The 19,564-nt window shown below is 49.6% G+C and overlaps 1 protein-coding gene across 2 annotated transcripts in view; it reads right to left on the bottom strand.

Moving 5' to 3' along the window:
- pi4ka (phosphatidylinositol 4-kinase alpha) overlaps nt 1–19,564 on the bottom strand; it is a 122,486-nt gene that overhangs the window by 17,113 nt on the left and 85,809 nt on the right. For both annotated transcript variants that reach the window (XM_033043823.1, XM_033043824.1), the window contains exons 37-44: nt 18,663–18,821; nt 17,240–17,319; nt 15,133–15,326; nt 10,276–10,366; nt 5,536–5,703; nt 4,584–4,637; nt 3,599–3,719; nt 2,314–2,443 (exon numbers count right to left, since the gene is read on the bottom strand). In XM_033043823.1, the coding sequence (XP_032899714.1) occupies nt 2,314–2,443; nt 3,599–3,719; nt 4,584–4,637; nt 5,536–5,703; nt 10,276–10,366; nt 15,133–15,326; nt 17,240–17,319; nt 18,663–18,821 (997 nt within the window). The remainder of the gene's footprint in view (nt 1–2,313; nt 2,444–3,598; nt 3,720–4,583; nt 4,638–5,535; nt 5,704–10,275; nt 10,367–15,132; nt 15,327–17,239; nt 17,320–18,662; nt 18,822–19,564) is intronic.

Consider the following 19,564-nt stretch of genomic DNA (forward strand, 5'->3'; position numbering starts at 1 on the left):
TAATCCTCTCCTGACTAATGCAAAGAAGTGTGAAAACGCACACCTCCAGATTCAGGGACAGTTTCTTCCCAGCTGTTATCAGGCAACTGAACCATCCTACCACAACCAGAGAGCGGTCCTGAGCTACTATCTACCTCATTGGAGACCCTCGGACTATCCTTGATCGGGCTTTACCAGCCTTTACCTTGCACGACGCATTATTCCCCTATCATGTATCTGTACACTGGGAACGGCTCGATTGTAATCATGTGTTGTCTTTCCGCTGACTGGTTAGCACGCAACAAAAAGCTTTTCACTGTACCTCGCTACACGTGACAATAAACTACACTCCCTTGCCACAGGAGGGTGGAATTCTCTGCCACAGAAGGCAGTGGAGGCCAATTCACTGGATGTATTCAAGGGAGAGCTAGACATACTGTAGCTCTTAGGGCTAACGGAATCAAGGGATATGGGGAGAAGGCAGGAACGGGGTACTGATTGTGGATGATCAGCCGTGATCATATTGAGTGGCGGTGCTGGCTCGAAGGGCGGAATGGCACCTATTTTCTATGTTTCTACCAGATTGTGGATAAAGTTGCAGAGAACATGGATAGGTGACATTTCCCTCTGCTTTGGTAGATCTGCTGGCAATGCCAAGGCAGATAGGGCAAGCAGCCAACATATTTTCAGGCTGATGTCAGCCATGATTGATCAATTGGCTTCAGGGCATTGTGTAGCCTACACCCGCCCTTTCATTCACTGCTGCAGCTGTGTTTTGACTTCACTTATTACACCACCCAACCACACTCCTTGTTGGTCACCGTGTGAAACGATGTGTTTAAGAAGGAACTGCAGATGCTGGAAAAATCGAAAGTAGATAAAAATGCTGGAGAAACTCAGCGGGTGAGGCAGCATCTATGGAGTGAAGGAAATGGTGACGTTTCGGGTTGAGACCCTTCCTCAGAAGAAGGAAGACAATAGACAATAGGTACAGGAGTAGGCCCTACGAGCCAGCACCGCCATTCAATGTGATCATGGCTGATCATCCACAATCAGTACCCCGTTCCTGCCTTCTCCCCATATCCTCTGACTCCGCTATTTTTAAGAGCCCTATCTAGCTCTCTCTTGAAAGTGTCCAGAGAACCGGCCTCCACCGCCCTCTGAGGCAGAGAACTCCACAGACTCACCACTCTCTGTGAGAAAAAGTGTTTACTCATATAACCATATAATAACCATATAACAATTACAGCACGGAAACAGGCCATCTCGACCCCTCTAGTCCGTGCCGAACACATAATCTCCCCTAGTCCCATATACCTGCGCTCAGACCATAACCCTCCATTCCTTTCCCATCCATATAACTATCCAATTTATTTTTAAATGATAAAAACGAACCTGCCTCCACCACCTTCACTGGAAGCTCATTCCACACAGCTACCACTCTCTGAGTAAAGAAGTTCCCCCTCATGTTACCCCTAAACTTCAGTCCCTTAATTCTCAAGTCATGTCCCCTTGTTTGAATCTTCCCTACTCTCAGTGGGAAAAGCTTTTCCACGTCAACTCTGTCTATCCCTCTCATCATTTTAAAAACCTCTATCAAGTCCCCCCTTAACCTTCTGCGCTCCAAAGAATAAAGCCCTAACTTGTTCAACCTTTCTCTGTAACTTAGTTGCTGAAACCCAGGCAACATTCTAGTAAATCTCCTCTGTACTCTCTCTATTTTGTTGACATCCTTCCTATAATTAGGCGACCAAAATTGTACACCATACTCCAGAATTGGCCTCACCAATGCCTTGTACAATTTTAACATTACATCCCAACTTCTATACTCAATGCTCTGATTTATAAAGGCCAGCACACCAAAAGCTTTCTTTACCACCCTATCTACATGAGATTCCACTTTCATGGAACTGTGCACAGTTATTCCCAGATCATCTCCGTTCTAAATGGCTTACTCCTTATTCTTAAACTGTGGCCCCTGGTTCTGGACTCCCCCAACATCGGGAACATGTTTCCTGCCTCTAGCGTGTCGAAACCCTTAACAATCTTATATGTTTCAATGAGATCCCCCTCATCCTTCTAAACTCCAGAGGGTGCAAGCCCAGCTGCTCCATTCTCTCAGCATATGACAGTCCCGCCATCCCGGGAATCAACCTTGTAAACCTACACTGCACTCCCTCAATAGCAAGAATGTCCTTCCTCAAATTAGGGGACCAAAACTGCACACAATACTCCAGGTGTGGTCTCACTAGGGCTCTGTACAACAGCAGAAGGACCTCTCTGCTCCTATATTCGATTCACAGTGATTAAGAGATTTAGACAACATTGCCTTACTTGATGATGGCAGAGACATTCGTGATCTTGCTGAAGAAGTCGTACTCTCGTTGGTAGAAGTCCTTGGCCGGCCCGGACAGCGACACAGTGATCTCCTCGATCAGTTGCTCCAGTAAATCACCAATATCAGCTGGCAACAAAATAACACGTCAATCATCTGAAGAAGGGTCTCGACCCCGAAACCTCACCCGTGCAAAGAGGATTTGCGGGGATGTTGCCGGGACTCGAGGGGCCTGAGCTACGGGGAGAGGTTGAGCAGGCTGGGATTTTATTGCTTGGGGCGCAGGAAGACGAGGGGTGATCTTATAGAGGTGTATAAAATCGTGAGTGGAATAGATCGGGTAGACGCACAGAGGAGGGGAATCGAGAACCAGAGGACATAGGTTTAAGGAAAGAGTTATTAGGAACCTGGCAGACACAACCTGGTGGGTAACATTTTTACACAAAGGATGGTGGGTGTATGGAACGAGCTGCCTGAGGAGATAATGGCGGCAGGTACTATTGCCACATTTTGCGACGTTTAAGAGACAATGATACAGGTACATAAATAGGACAGGCTTAGAAGGATATGGGCCAAACGCAGGCAGGTAGGACTTGCGTAGATGGGACGTGCTGTTCGGTGTGGGCTAGCTGAGCCGAAGCTGTATGACTCTATGAAACTGGAGCTCCTGGAGCAAACCCAGGCGGTCGGTCACGGGGAGAATGTACAAACTCCGTACAGGCAGCACCCGTAGTCGGGATCGAACCCGGGTGAGGCGGCAACTCTACCGCTGAGCCACTGGGTAACGATTGTGGAAACGTGTTGCGAGGCCAAGAGGCAGAAGGCAGTATACCCGACTGTGACCCACCTTAGTGGGCACGGGATTTGTACAACAGGGCAACTAAAGGGCCTGTCCCACTTGGCCGGTTTTTTTATCGGCGACCGCCGGCATCATCGACTGACGTACCAGGTCACCGAAAAATTCTGGGCGTGACGGCGTTTTGACGAGCGGCGTTTTTCCGAGTGTCGCCACATTTTTTTTGTCGCCACTGGATTTTGAAATATACGTTCAAAATCTATTGGCGACACTGATAATGACGCCGGCAGTAGCCGAAAACAATCGGCAAGTGGGACTGGCCCTTAAATACCTGATCATTGGTTACCATCAAAAGGATCGATGGTGGGGAATTCAACAAACATTTTGCCAGCGTGGAAATACACAAATATATAAATTGTCAACATGGCAAAGTACAATTGGCTCAGCAACCATGTCCCTCTATACAGTACGACAGGGTCGGTACTTACGGTCTTTATGGTTCCCCTCCTCGTCCGTGAATATGTTGGTCTTCATGTTCCAAATAAATTGGTGACCTAAAAGCTGTGACTTGGCTGCAGCGCACAAGATGTATTCCCTGACGTAACCCATCTGCAAAGTTTCATAAACAACACCAGTGACAATAGACAATAGGTGCAGGAGTAGGCCATTCGGCCCTTCGAGCCAGCACCGCCATTCAATGTGATCATGGCTGATCATCCCCAATCAGTACCCCGTTCCTGCCTTCTCCCCATATCCCCTGACTCCGCTATCTTTAAGAGCCCTATCCAGCTCTCTCTTGAAAGTATCCAGAGAACCTGCCTCCACCGCCCTCTGAGGCAGAGAACTCCACAGACTCACAACTCTCTGTGAGAAAAAGTGTTTCCTCGTCTCCGTTCTAAATGGCTTACCCCTTATTCTTAAACTGTGGCCCCTGGTTCTGGACTCCCCCAACATCGGGAACATGTTTCCTGACTCTAGCGTGTGCAAACCCTTAATAATCTTATACGTTTCAATAAGATCCCCTCTCGTCTTTCTAAATTCTAGAGTGTACAAGCCCAGCTGCTTCATTCTCTCAACATATGTCAGTCCCGCCATCCCGGGAATTAACCTGGTGAACCTACACTGCACTTCCATGTTGGACAGCTCAAGGCAAAGATGGAACAGACAGCTTGTTTGGCCACAATAAACCTTGTATGAGTCAATGCATTGCATTCCGAATGCAACTGAAAGCATCTCACGATTTGCCAATGCACAGATTCAACTCTGCGGAACACCATTCCGATCAGTTTCTCCGCAGTTTGGTTCCACCTTGCAAACAAAACACCAGAGATCGACACAAAATGGTGGATGAGCTTGTGTCCATCTTCGGTTTAATCCAGCATCTGCAGTTCCCCCCTAAACAAAACTCCAGTGTACACTAGAAACATCCACTGCCGTTTGCCTGACATTAAATTAATCCCACATGTTCCTTACCTTGTCGTATCTGAGAGCTTGGACAATTTGTGGAATGTAGAAGAGAATAGCATCCTGTCGGAAGAAATTATATGAATCAAAAGTTGGCAAATCTGTTCAAAAGCACAATTGCGAGAAATGTATCTTTCTTTAAACGTGAAATTCATATTTTAGTTTAGAGATACAGCGCAGAGAAACAGGCCCTTCAGCCCATCGAGTCCTTGCCGACCAGCGATCCCCGCACACTAACACCACCCTACACACACTGGGGACAATTTACATTTATACAAAGCCAATTATCCTACAAACATGCACGCCTTTGGAGTGCGGGAGGAAACCGGAGCGCCCGGAGAAAACCCACGCGGTCACGGGGAGAATGTCACAGACAGCACCCGTGGCCAGGATCGAACCCTAGGCTTCTGGCGCTGTGAGGCCGTGACTCTACCGCTGCGCCACCGTGCCGTTCAATCATTTCCCTTAAAAAAAAAAACTCCTTCCTTTCCTTGCATCGATCGCCCTCCATCCCAGCCGTGAATGTTGGACGACCGGAAACACACAACGGCAACTGTGAAGTGAAATGAATGATTCACGTTGTGGGTGCGAGTGCCCCTCAGAGCCGAGTGTGGAAGCTAAACAGTGAACGCAAAAGGGAGCTGGGAAGACAGGCAACAGGGAGAAGCATTTACCGCAAGGAGGCAGCTGATGGTTTTAAGTCTTCTGCACGTGTTCATAAGTTGTCGGAACAGAATTAGGCCATTCGGCTCATCAGGTCTACTCCGCCATTCAAGCACGGCCGATCTATCTCTCCCTCTCAACCCCATTCTCCTCGTGACCCCCCGACACCGGCACTAACCAAGACTGGTCCGCGCTGACCGGCGAGCACACCGTACACTAACACTATATATTTCTTTTAGACAGAGAGTGGTCGGTGCCTTCCCGTTTACGAGCCGTGGCGTGGCGCGCGGGGCCTTACCGGAGGGAAGGAGTGCAGCACCTTCACGGCGTACTGTGCAGTCAGCGGGTGCGGTGGGTACAAGCTGGAGAAGTAAGAGAGGGCTGTGGGTGGATCGGTGGGCGCCCAGCACAGAATGTGGCTCAGCTCCGGAGCATCCGCGTCGATGGTGTGCCAGGTGACCAGATGCTGCAGATCAAACACACACACATTAGCACACAATACAGAGCCGCATGGTGGCGCAGCGGCAGAGTTGCAGCCTCACAGCACCAGAGTTGCAGCCTCACACCGCCAGAGTTGCAGCCTCACAGCACCAGAGTTGCAGCCTCACAGCGCCAGAGTTGCAGCCTCACAGCTCGAGTTGCAGCCTCACAGCGCCAGAGTTGCAGCCTCACAGCTCCAGAGTTGCAGCCTCACAGCGCCAGAGTTGCAGCCTTGCAGCGCCAGAGTTGCAGCCTCGCAGCGCCAGAGTTGCAGCCTCACAGCGCCAGAGTTGCAGCCTCACAGCGCCAGAGTTGCAGCCTCACAGCGCCAGAGTTGCAGCCTCACAGCGCCAGAGTTGCAGCCTTGCAGCACCAGAGTTGCAGCCTCACAGCACCAGAGTTGCAGCCTCACTGCGCCAGAGTTGCAGCCTCGCAGCGCCAGAGTTGCAGCCTCACAGCGCCAGAGTTGCACCACAGTAGAAGCGTCCACGTCGCAGGGCTGGGACGTATCCCCAGCTAATTCTGCCACCACCACCATCTACTGCAACAAGTGATGGCTCCCACTGATTGTCGCCGGAAGCTTGCGCCCTTTTCAGGACGGACGATGGCAGCGAGGTCAACATTTGAAACATGGAGGATGGACACAAAAGAAGAAACAGCGGCGGAGACCCAGGTTCGACCCCCCCCCCCCACCCCCACCCCCGGGCGCTGTCTGTACGGAATTTGCACCTTCTCCCCGTGACCTGTGTGGGGTTTCTCCGGGTGCTCCGGGATTCCCCCCCCCCCTCCCCCCACTCCAACGACGTGCAGGTTTGTGGGTTAATTTGCTTCGGTAAAATTGTGAACTGATCCCAGCGTGTGTAGGATAGTGCTAGTGTGCGGGGATCGCTGGGCAGCTGGGACTCGGTGGGACGAAGGGCCTGTTTCCGCGCTGTAGAGAGTGGTGAGTCTGTGGAATTCTCTGCCTCAGAGGGCCGTGGAGGCCGGTTCTCTGGATACTTTCAAGAGAGAGCTAGATAGGGCTCTTATAGATAGCGGAGTCAGGGGATATGGGGAGAAGGCAGGAACGGGGTACTGATTGGGGATGATCAGCCATGATCACGTTGAATGGCGGTGCTGGCTTGAAGGGCCGAAGGGCCTACTCCTGCACCAATTGTCTATTGTCACCCATTCATTCCTCCTATCTGGAGACGCTGCCTGTCCTGCTGAGTTACTCCACCATCTCGTGTCTATCTTCTTCACCTCAGTCTGTCAGATGCATCCCTAAATGTGCAATCAGATTCATGCCGTCCTAACTGAACAGCATATCCGCTCACACACCACAGGGATTCTTACATCCCAGGAGCTAAATACATCAGCAGCAGCTCAGGCAAACAAACTCGCCCATTAGCACAGAAAAAAAACAGTGTCAATGACTTGGAAAATGCTCGTGATGGAGCTTAATGATCCGGTATTATTAAGAGCAGCAAGAGTAACAGATGAGACGTAAACAACTGGCATCGTTATTTATATTTCCTTCAGCTTATTTACAATATCTTCTCCGTGGATTGTCACCTTGTCGTGGTGGAGAAGCTTGGTTCTTGGTTCTTGGTTTCTTGGTCCTCCAAAATATTCCAAATGGAATTTAAACTGGAGCTTGTGTGGACCTGAGATCCTGAGAGCGATGCCGTCTGGGGCTGTGCTCCTGGTAGGGCCACCCATGGCGGTAAGGTCGAGGGGGAGGTCCCTGACAAAGAGCCAATCCAACCAAGACCTCAACGGTGGAACAGGCGGAGGACGACGGCTGACCTTAGTGGAGCGTCACAACGGGCTGGGAAGGCGGATGAAGGCTGCGGCAGAAAAGGGTCTGCGGTCGTCTTGGACTCCATGCCACTGGATCCTGACCCAGATCTGTCAAGGACCATGGGGTGGCTGTCTGTGCACCAGTCTCCCCACGTTAAACAAAGTCACGCCACTCCACATAGGGAATAGCACCCTGGAGACACCCATGGGGACCCAAGACTAAGTCGCCGAAAAAATCATGTAAGTGGGACAGGCCCTTAATGCTTTCATTACCCACGATGGTGAAAATCTTCCACCATAACCTTCCATCTAACCAAGTGCGTAGGTTAGTAGGTAGAAACTAACTTAAATCATGAGTTAGTTGAGTTTAATTTAGAGATGTATCGCAGAAACAGGTCCCTTTGGCCCACCGAGTCCACACCAACCAGCGATCCCTGTACGCAAACACTATCCTACACATACTCGCCACAATTTGGACACACTGATCTGTTCTGTATTCATGCCTTCTATATTCTATGGTGCTGAAGCAAAGCAAGAATGTCATTGTCCTATCTGGGACACATGACAATAAACTCTCTTACATAGATACATAGAAAATAGGTGCAGGAGTAGGCCATTCGGCCCTTCGAGCCTGCACCGCCATTCAATATGATCATGGCTGATCATCCAACTCAGTATCCTGTACCTTCCTTCTCTCCATACCCCCTGATCCCTTTAGCCACAAGGGCCACATCTAACTCCCTCTTAAATATAGCCAATGAACTGTGGCCTCAACTACCCTCTGTGGCAGAGAGTTCCAGAGATTCACCACTCTTTGTGTGAAAAAGTTTCTTCTCATCTCAGTCCTAAAGGATTTCCCCCTTATCCTTAAGCTGTGACCCCTTGTCCTGGACTTCCCCAACATCGGGAACAATCTTCCTGCATCTAGCCTGTCCAACCCCATAAGAATTTTGTACGTTTCTATAAGATCCCCTCTCAATCTCCTAAATTCTAGCGAGTATAAGCCAAGTCTATCCAGTCTTTCTTCTTATGAAAGTCCTGACATCCCAGGAATCAGTCTTGAAACGTTGCCTATTTCCTTCGCTCCATAGATGCTGCTGCACCCGCTGAGTTTCTCCAACATTTTTGTCTACTCTTGAATCTTGAATCTCCTGAATTTACAGAAGGCAATTAACCTACAAACCTGCACGTCTTAGGAATACGGGAGCAAACCCCAGGCAGTCACAGGGTGAACGTACAAACTCCGTACAGACAGCACCCGTAGTCAGGATCGAACCCGGGTCTGTGGTGCTGTGAGGCAGCAACTCTACCGCTGCGCCGCTGTGTCAGGTACCGAGTGCAGCGGTAACTGACCACCATTTTGATATAAGTTCAGCAACACACAATTAAACAGGTGCAAAAAGGTGAACCTCCTGCAAACTCAGGTCAACACGAAAACTTTTCGATCAAAAGCTCGGGGCACTTTTAACATCTGTATTTATCGGAGACCTCATCTCCAATTCGCTGCAGTCAATTTTCAGTCTGTAATAAACCTGACAATTTTCTCGTTTAAAAAAAAAAAAAAAAAGTATATTTTTTAATAATACTGAGAATTACCGATTTATAGAACTAATTCTTTACAATTCCTTTGAGTTATTGGATGAGGGTAAATCCTCCTCTGACACCAGCACACTGCGAGTCGCCACACTCGGACACCATTTTAGGGGCTTCCACAAGCGAGGGTGCTGCCCGATTCACCTCTACCCCATTGCGGACATTGGACTTCATCTCTGGAACAGTTAAGGGCCTGTCCCACGTACGTGATTTTTTCGGCGACTTAGACGATAGACAATAGGTGCAGGAGTAGGCCATTCGGCCCTTCGAGCCAGCACCGCCATTCAATGTGATCATGGCTGATCATCCACAATCAGTACCCCGTTCCTGCCTTCTCCCCATATCCCCTGACTCTGCTATTTTTAAGAGCCCTATCTAGCTCTCTCTTGAAAGCATCCAGAGAACCTGCCTCCACCGCCCTTTGAGGCAGAGAATTCCACAGACTCACCACTCTCTGTGAGAAAAAGTGTTTCCTCATCTCCGTTCTAAATGGCTTACTCCTTATTCTTAAACTGTGGCCCCAGGTTCTGGACTCCCCCAACATCGGGAACATATTTCCTGCCTCTAGCGTGTCCAAGCCCGTAACAATCTTATTTGTTTCAATAAGATTCCCTCTCATCCTTCTAAACTCCAGAGTGTACAAGCCCAGCCGCTCCATTCTCTCAGCATATGACAGTCCCGCCATCCCGGGAATTAGCCTTGTAAACCTACGCTGCACTCCCTCAATAGCAAGAATGTCCTTCCTCAAATTAGGGGACCAAAACTGCACACAATACTCCAGGTGTGGTCTCACTAGGGCTCTGTACAACTGCAGAAGGACCTCTTTGCTCCTATATTCGATTCCTCTTGTTACAAAGGCCAACATGCCATTCGCTTTCTTCACTGCCAGCTGTACCATCTTGCAACTTGCCGGCACCCGTCGGCAGAGGTTTTCAATCCAGCGGCGACCAGAAAAAGGTACGACTCTCTGGGCGACTACCCACGACCATACAGGCGTCACCCCGTGTCTATCTTTGGTATAAAGCAGAATATCCTTTGAATCTCTTCTGCTCTCTCTCTCTCTCTCCTTCCTATAGCGCAGTGACCAGAACTGTACATTTAAAACACTTTGCCAAGAAGCCGAATAACCTCTAGCGTGGCAGGCAGGCAGGCAGGTGGCGCAGCGAGTCATCCATGTTCTTACCCGTATGGCATCTGGGACGTCACTGACGGCTCCAGGGTCCAGTCTCACCAGACGGGTCACTTCGGCTCCGATGGCTTCTGTGTTTTTAAATCTGCCAGATACAAAACATTGCACAAAGGCGGGGTAAATTGTCGGTAGCTGATTGTACAACACAATCTGTCTGAAGGAGCGTCTCGACCCGAAACGCCACCCATTCCTTCGTTCCATAGATGCTGCCTGACCCGCTGAGTTTCTCCAGCATTTTTGTCTACCTTCGTACAACAGAATCAGGTAAGCTCATAGATTCAAGGAGCAGAATGAGGCCATTCGGCCCATCAAGTCTGCTCCGCCATTCAATCATGGCTGATCTATCTTTCCCTCTCAACCCCATTCTCCTGCCTTCTCCCCAGAACCCCTGACACCCGTACTAATCAAGAATCTGTCAATCTCTGCCTTAAAAAATATCCCCTGACTTGGCCTCCACAGCCGTCTGTGGCAATGAATTCCACAGATTCACCACCCTCCGACTAAATAAATTCCTCCTCATCTCCTTTCTAAAAGGTACGGCCTTTAATTCTATGGCCTGCGGTCCTAGACTCTCCCACGAGTGGAAACACCCTCTCCGCATTCATTATATTAGGCCTTTCACTATTCGGTAAGTTTCAATGAGATCCACTCTTATCCTTCTGAACTAAGCTGCAGGTAAAATATTTCCCCTCTTTCAAATAGGCAGGATCTGTAGTGATAAATCTTAGTCAAAACTAGGTAGAGCTCAGACAGCTGGAGTAACTCAGCGGGTCAGGCAGCATCTGTGGAGAACATGGATAGGTGACGTTTCACAGAGTGCTGGAGTAACTCAGCGGGTCAGGCAGCATCTGTGGAGAACATGGATAGGTGACGTTTCACAGAGTGCTGGAGTAACTCAGCGGGTCAGGCAATATTTCTGGAGAACATGGATAGGTGACGTTTCACAGAGTGCTGGAGTAACTCAGCGGGTCAGGCAGCATCTGTGGAGAACATGGATAGGTGACGTTTCACAGAGTGCTGGAGTAACTCAGCGGGTCAGGCAGCATCTGTGGAGAACGTGGATAGGTGACGTTTCACAGAGTGCTGGAGTAACTCAGCGGGTCAGGCAGCATCTGTGGAGAACGTGGATAGGTGACGTTTCACAGAGTGCTGGAGTAACTCAGCGGGTCAGGCAGCATCTGTGGAGAACGTGGATAGGTGACGTTTCACAGAGTGCTGGAGTAACTCAGCGGGTCAGGCAGCATCTGTGAAGAACATGGATAGGTGGCGTTTCTGGGCAGAGTCCTTTTTCAAATTGTATATAGGTAGACCCACACCATCCTGGCCACACACCCATCTCCCCGCTGCCTTCAGGTAGAAGGTACAGGAGCCTGAAATCTGCAACATCCAGGTTCAGGAATAGCTACTTCCCCACAGCCATCAGGTTATTGAACTCAACTCAAACAAAACTCTGATCATTAATAGCCCATTGCACTTTGTCTGTTTATTTATGTGTGTGTATATATATACATTGGTATATGGACTCACTGATCTGTTCTGTATTTATTTATGCCTACTATGTTCTGTTGTGCTGAAGCAAAGCACGAATGTCATTGTCCTATCTGGGACACGACAATAAACTCACTTGAACCTTGACGTTTCAGGTCAGTATACGGTGGTGAAGCAGTACAAAAGAGCAACAGAATGCCTGACTGACAACCGAGTAATGGTGCATTCCTCACTGATAAAGTCTTTGTAATAATGTTGATTACTTTAGCAAACATGCTTTTGATAGAAGCACATTAGATTGATCAGCTCTCTTCTCACAGGAACAAAGAATGACGTTGCCATTTAAATGCCTCATTAAATAAATACTTTATTTCACCGCACCCTAGTGCCCGAGGGGTATTTGAATAGAATGGATGATTCTTCTCACTTCAGATCTGGCAGTCACTAAGCCAGTTGTCAAATGTGTTTTTCTGCTGCCCCAGAGGCTGCCTGGATCAACTAAAACTGTAGTTATGCATCTCTAACTGAAACCTATAAGATTGTTAAGGGGTTCAAAAGGGAACTGCAGATGCTGGAATATCGAAGGTACACAAAATTGCTGGGGAAACTCAGCGGGTGCAGCAGCATCTATGGAGCGAAGGAAATAGGCGACGTTTCGGGCCGAAACCCTTCTTCAGACGGTTTGGACACGCTAGAGGCAGGAAACATGTTGCGGATGTTGGGGGAGTCCAGAACCAGGGGCCACAGTTTAAGAATAAGGAGTAAGCCATTTAGAACAGAGACGAGGAAACACTTTTTCTCACAGAGAGTGGTGAGTCTGTGGAATTCTCTGCCTCAGAGGGCGGTGGAGGCAGGTTCTCTGGATGCTTTCAAGAGAGTTGATAGGGCTCTTAAAGATAGCGGAGTCAGGGGATATGGGGAGAAGGCAGGAACGGGGTACTGATTGGGGACGATCAGCCATGATCACATTGAATGGCGGTGCTGGCTCAAAGGGCCAAATGGCCTACTCCTGCACCTAGTGTCTATGTCTATAAACTAAAACAAAACTAGCTTTTTTTACCCTTTCAGATTTTACCGCCGACCCAGGTTCGATCCCGACTACGGGTGCTGTCTGTGCGGAGTTCGCACGTTCTCCCCGTGGGGGTTTTCTCCGAGATCTTCGGTTTCCTCCCACACTCCACAAAGACGTGCAGGTTTGCAGGTTAATTGGCTTGGTGCAAATGTAAAAATTGTCCCTAGTGGGTGTAGGATAGTGTTAGTGTGCGGCGATCGCTGGCCGGCGCGGACCGGGTGGGCCGAAGGGCCTGTTTCCGTGCTGTATCTCTAAACTAAACTAAAAAAAGATTATTGTGTTTAAGAAGGAACTGCAGAGGCTGGAAAATCGAAGGCAGACAAAAAGTGCTGGAGAAACTCAGCGGGAGCAGCAGCATCTATGGAGCGTAGGAAATAGGCAATAGGCATTTCCAATAGGCAATAGGAAATAGGCAAAGTTTCGGGCCGAAACCCTTCGGGTTTCGTCCCGAAACGTTGCCTATTTCCTTCGCTCCATAGATGCTGCTGCACCCGCTGAGTTTCTCCAGCACTTTTGTCTACTCTTGAATCTCCTGAATTTACAGAAGGCAATTAACCTACAAACCTGCACGTCTTAGGAATACGGGAGCAAACCAAAGATTATTGTTCCCTATATCGTCAGTATTGAGGTATCTTCCCACCTAGTTTGAAAAGATCACAAGAAACCAGACACAGAACGATTATTTTTCTGAGCGCACAGCTCATTAAACCTTTCGTTTAATTGCAGGCTGCACGCTAGCATTTAATTTCTTTCCTCGCTGGCCGCAATGTAAGACTGCAGAGGTGTTGGTTCACAGAGGTATTTTACTCAAATTACCTCCCCCCCCCCCCTCCGCACGTCAGCTCTGAGAGTGGCCCCCTGGCAATAAGCAGGTGGGTGGGGAAGCTGGGTGCTGCCTCATCACAAAGCTTAAAGGGCCTGTCCCACTTGCATGCGATTGCACGCGTTTGGCGCGACCAAACGTGGTCGCCTGAGGCGTACGGGCACCGTATGGCCGCGCGGGGCCCGTCCCACTTAGAAGCGCGGAGTTGTGCGGGGCTGGCCCCGAGATGGAGCGGGGCTCCGAAAATCTGACAGTGTCCGAAATCTTCGCGCGCCAACGGCCTGTCTGCACGCGGGCACATTGCGGTCGTACGCAGCGTCTTGACGGCGTACGCCTAGCGCGTGGCGTTGCGCAATGACGTCACCGCCCGGCGTGGCGCGATGATGTCACCACCCGGCGCCCAAATTCAGTCGGCCCACCTCCTGCCCAGCTGATTGGTGAGTACGACGCAACTGACGTCACCCGCGAACTTCTCGCGAACTCCGCTTCCGTTTGGCCGCGCCAAACGCCTGCAATCGCATGCAAGTGGGACAGGCCCTTTAGTGGAAAGGGCAGGTCCACGCCTTTCGAGATTGCCAGCAATGTCCAAATTCTCCTGCCGTTAACAAAGCTGCCGTGTGGGCTTTACTGGGTGTGGATGGAAAGAGCGGGAGAACTCGGCCTGCAGGTGGCGCAGCGGTAGAACCGCTGTCTCACGCTGCCCGAGACCCGGGTTCGATCCTGACCACAGGTGATTGTTTGTAAGGAGTTTCTACCTTCTCCCCGTGACCTGTGTTGCTTTTCACCGGGTGCTCCGATTTGCCGCCACACTCCAAAGACGTATATGTTAATTGGCGCGGTAAAAGTAACAATTGTCCCTAGTGAGCATAGGATAGTGTTAGTGTGTGGGGATCACTGGTCAGCACGGACCCGGTGGGCCGAAGGGCCTGTTTCCGAGCTGTATCTCCAAACTAAATAAAGCACCAACTTTGGATGCATCGAGAAAAATGCCCAAAAGAATTTCACTGTGACTTGTGACAATAATGTATTGATTCATTCATCCAACCTTGGAAATAGAAAGTAATGAAACATATAAGATTGTTAAGGGTTTGGACACGCTAGAGGCAGGAAACATGTTCCCGATGTTGGGGGAGTCCAGAACCAGGGGCCACACAGTTTAAGAATAAGGAGTAAGCCATTTAGAACGGAGATGAGGAAACACTTTTTCTCACAGAGAGTGGTGAGTCTGTGGAATTCTCTGCCTCAGAGGGCAGTGGAGGTCGGTTCTCCGGATGCTTTCAAGAGAGAGCTAGATAGGGCTCTTAAAAATAGCGGAGTCAGGGGATATGGGGAGAAGGCAGGAACGGGGTACTGGCTGGGGATGATCAGCCATGATCACATTGAATGGCGGTGCTGGTTCGAAGGGCTGAATGGCCTACTCCTGCACCTATTGTTTATTGTCTAATGTGGCTGGGTGTGACACAATTACCTGGTGGGTAGCTGGATGGCCAGGAACGGCGAGATGCACCAGGCCAGGTTGACATTGTCCTTCCACTGCTTCTCATTCAGGCTGATGTACTTTGACCTCCAGTTTGCGATGCTGGCTTCTCCCGCCTGGTCCATTGCCAGCTCGGGGGCCGAGAGAGGGTTGTACCATGTGGTGAGACGTTCGATTTCACTCGCCTAAGTATCGAAAGAGAAAGGAATGGTCTTTAGTTCGGCGACGCAGCACGGAAACCGGCCCCTGGGTCCACACCGACTGTCGATCATCCGTTCACACACGTTTACAGCCTACAGTTTTGGTCTCCTAATCTGAGGAAAGACATGCTTGCCATAGAGGGGGTACAGAGAAGGTTCACCAGACTGATTCCTGGGATGTCAGGACTTTCATATGAAGAAAGACTGGATAGACTCGGCTTGTACTCGCTAGAATTTAGAAGATTGAGGGGGGATCTTATAGAAACGTACAAAATTCTTAAGGGGTTGGACAGGCTAGATGCAGGAAGATTGTTCCCGATGTTGGGGAAGTCCAGGACAAGGGGTCACAGTTTAAGGATAAGGGGGAAATCTTTTAGGACAGAGATGAGAAAAACATTTTTTTTCACACACAGAGAGTGGTGAATCTGTGGGATTCTCTGCCACAGAAGGTAGTTGAGGCCAGTTCATTGGCTATATTTAAGAGGGAGTTAGGTGTGGCTAAAGGGATCAGGGGGTATGGAGAGAAGGCAGGTACAGGATACTGAGTTGGATGATCGGCCATGATCATATTGAATGGCGGTGCAGGCTCGAAGGGCCGAATGGCCTACTCCTGCACCTATTTTCTATGTTTCTATGTTTACACACTGTGGAGGCCAAGTCAGTGGATATTTCTAAGGCAGAGATAGACAGATTCTTGATTAGTGCGGGTGTCGGAGGTTATGGGGAGAAGGCAGGAGAATGGGGTTGGGAGGCGGAGATCGATCAGCCATGTTTGAATGGCGGAGTGGACTCGATGGGCTGAAAGGCCTAACACCATTCTTATAACTTGTGAAAACAAGGAAATTGTATAAAAAACATGATTTACCGAAACCAATGAACCTACAAATCTGAAGAAGGGTGGGGGCCTGAAACGTCACCCCTCCTTGTTCCCCCTCACATTCTGACTGATTTCATTGATGATGGGGGAAATGGCATAACCCAAATATATAGACACTCCCCGATTTACGATGCTTCGACTTGCGATATTTCGACTGTACGATCGGCAAGCGCTCGGCAACAGCAGCCAGCCGCACGTCACGCCCGCTCACGTGATCGCAATGTATTAACTGCCTTTTCGACGTGCGATATTTTCGGTTTACGATGGGTTTATTGGAACGCAAAACCCCCATCGTAGGTCGAGGAGCAGCTGTAGACAACATACTGTGCCCACGACTTACTGGCCCTCTCAAATGGCCACTTGTTGTGGATAAACTCTACTGTAACAATTAACATGTACAGAATAGAAACAAAACGCTGGAGGATCTCAGCGGGACAGGCAGCATCTCTGAAGAAAAGAAATGGGTGATGTTTTGGGTCGAGAAGGGTCTTGACCCGAAATATCACCCATTCCTTCCCTCCAGAGATGCTGCCTGTCCCGCTGAGTTCCTCCAGCGTTTTGTCTCTAGTGAGTTCCTCCAGCATTTTGTGGCCATCTTCGTTTTAAACCAGCATCTGCAGTTCCTTCCCACACATAAGATTGTAGATGCTGGAATCTTAGAACAGAGACGAGGAAACACTTTTTCACACAGAGAGTGGTGAGTGTGTGGAATTCTCTGCCTCAGAGGGCGGTGGAGGCCGGTTCTCTGGATACTTTCAAGAGAGAGCTAGATAGGGCTCTTAAAAATAGCGGAGTCAGGGGATATGGGGAGAAGGCGGGAACGGGGTTGTGGATGATCAGCCATGATCACATTGAATGTCTGAAGAAGGGTTTCGGCCCGAAACGTTGCCTATTTCCTTCGCTCCATAGATGCTGCTGCACCCGCTGAGTTTCTCCAGCACTTTTGTCTACATTGAATGGCGGTGCTGGCTTGAAGGGCCGAATGGTCTACTCCTGCACCTATTGTCTATCAACCACTCACCAACAAGGACAAGAGAAGGGTGCGCCTTTTCATGTAGTATTTATGCAGCTGCGTGCCTCTGTTAGTCTTCTTTGACAGGCCTGGGTTGGAGATAATGGAAGATTTTAATTAGGCTGTGCAGTAGGAAGTGGACGAATATTATGCACCGGCCTTCCTCAGGCACGTCTGGCATAAGAGTACGGTAGTTCAGGATTGGTATTAATACTGTATGACTTCAATTAGACCGTGGCTACCAGGTAACATGACACACCACACAAAGACAGAGAGCCATGCTTCCAGAGAAAGGCCATGCAAAGACAATTTATTTAAAAACTTTGTATTTTAAAATAATACCACTAATCCCCAGGGAAGCGACAAATATGGAATCAGACGAAGAAAAAATATTTTTAGAAGATGCGGGAAAAATCGAAGATGGACAAAAGTGCTGGAGAAACTCAGCGGGAGAGGCGGCATCTATGGAGCGAAGGAAATAGGCAACGTTTCGGGCCGAGGGAGAAACTCAGCGGGTGAGGCGGCATCTATGGAGCGAAGGAAATAGGCAACGTTTCGGGTCGAGGGAGAAACTCAGCGGGTGAGGCGGCATCTATGGAGCGAAGGAAATAGGCAACGTTTCGGGTCGAGGGAGAAACTCAGCGGGTGAGGCGGCATCTATGGAGCGAAGGAAATAGGCGCTGCCTATTTCCTTCGCTCCATAGATGCTGCCTCACCCGCTGAGTTTCTCCAGCATTTTCTGTCTACCCTTTCTATCTTGGGCCTTTCTGTCCTGGGCCTTCCCCATGGCTAGAGTGAGTCCCACCGCAAATTGGAGGAGCAGCAAGACCTCATATTTCGCTTGGGCAGTTTACACCCCAGCGGGTATGAACATTGACTTCTCCAATTTCAGGTAGTCCCTGCTTTCTCCCTCCTTCCCTTCCCTTCCCCTCCCCTTCCCAGCTCTCCCACAAGCCTACCGTCTGCGCCTCCTTCCGTTCTCCCCCCCCCCCCCACCCCCCACCTCCACCCCACCCCCACATCAGTCTGGTCTCGACCCGAAACGTGGCCTATTCCTTCGCTCCCTCACCCGCTGAGTTTCTCCAGCATTTTTTGTCCACCCAAGAAAATATATATTTAGTCGGCGTCTACGCATGCAGTGATCACAGGAGGTTGCACGGGATGGGGTTAATCACACACGTTACAAGATGGGGACACAAAGATTGGTTTTAGGTCGTCATTGTCGCGTTTACCGAGGCAAAGCTCGTGCCATCCAGGCGGAGAGACTATATGTGTGATTACAATCAAGCCATCCCCGGCACACAGGCTAAGGATGGAGGGAGCATTAGACTGCAGGCGACAGCACAGAAAGCAGAGGTGCTCATGCAGGGGAGGGGGCAAGCCAAGCGGAATGCACATCCAACATCATCCAGCTGGAAAAACGGCACGTCACCTGATTTTTTGGAGATGGTCGACATGCCGCTGGAGAGTGGGTAGGTATTGATCCAGCCTTGCGCAGACTGCTGCCGCGAGCTGACAGCAATGTCAAGGTTGTTCCTCGAATCGGCCACAATTAGCGCAGACAGGTTATTCACGGAGGGGTCCTGGTTGTCTGAGGAACAGGGTTCCATGCGGTAAGTTTAAGGCCAGCATTTTTTCTCCCTAGCTCCACCATAACACCGCAAATAACTCATTCGTTCTTTCAAAGGCAGGAGAGTTGGAGCAAGAGAAATGCATTGTGATATGTCAGCTGCACACAGGCTGTTCAACTGTTCTCGGTCTCATTGACTCAAAGAAACCACCTAGACTTCCTCATAAAAGATAGACACAGTGTGCTGGAGTAACTTGGTTTCTTGGTCCTCCAAAATATTCCAAATGGAATTTAAACTGGAGGGGGTGAAGGGAGGACTTAAGCCAGAAAGGGTTATTGGGAAGAAAGAGCTACCATAAATTTAGTTGCATCTGGTTGGGTAACTATGGTAGGGTGGAGATTATTCCATGCTTTAATTGTGCGGGGGAAGAACGAATTGCTGTACACATCTGTCTTTGTAGCTGGGATCTCAAATTGGATCGAATGCCCTCGTCTGCTCCTAATATGTTTGGGTTTGGTGTAGATTTTGTAATCTATGTCGAGCTGACCATTTAACATTTCGTAAAAACAGGTCAAACGGTGAGCTTCACGTCTGTCTTGGAGAGGGTACCACCCCAGAGAATTCAGAAGTTTGGTAACACTCGCTTCTCTCTCATAGGTGTCAGTAACAAATCGAGCTGCCTCGAACTCAGCGGGTCAGGCAGCATCTCTAGAGAACATGGCTAGGTAGCGTTTCGGGTCAGGACCCTACTTCAGACCGTAGA

Source organism: Amblyraja radiata, chromosome 25 (genome assembly GCF_010909765.2).
Source record: "Amblyraja radiata isolate CabotCenter1 chromosome 25, sAmbRad1.1.pri, whole genome shotgun sequence".
NCBI lineage: Eukaryota > Metazoa > Chordata > Chondrichthyes > Rajiformes > Rajidae > Amblyraja > Amblyraja radiata.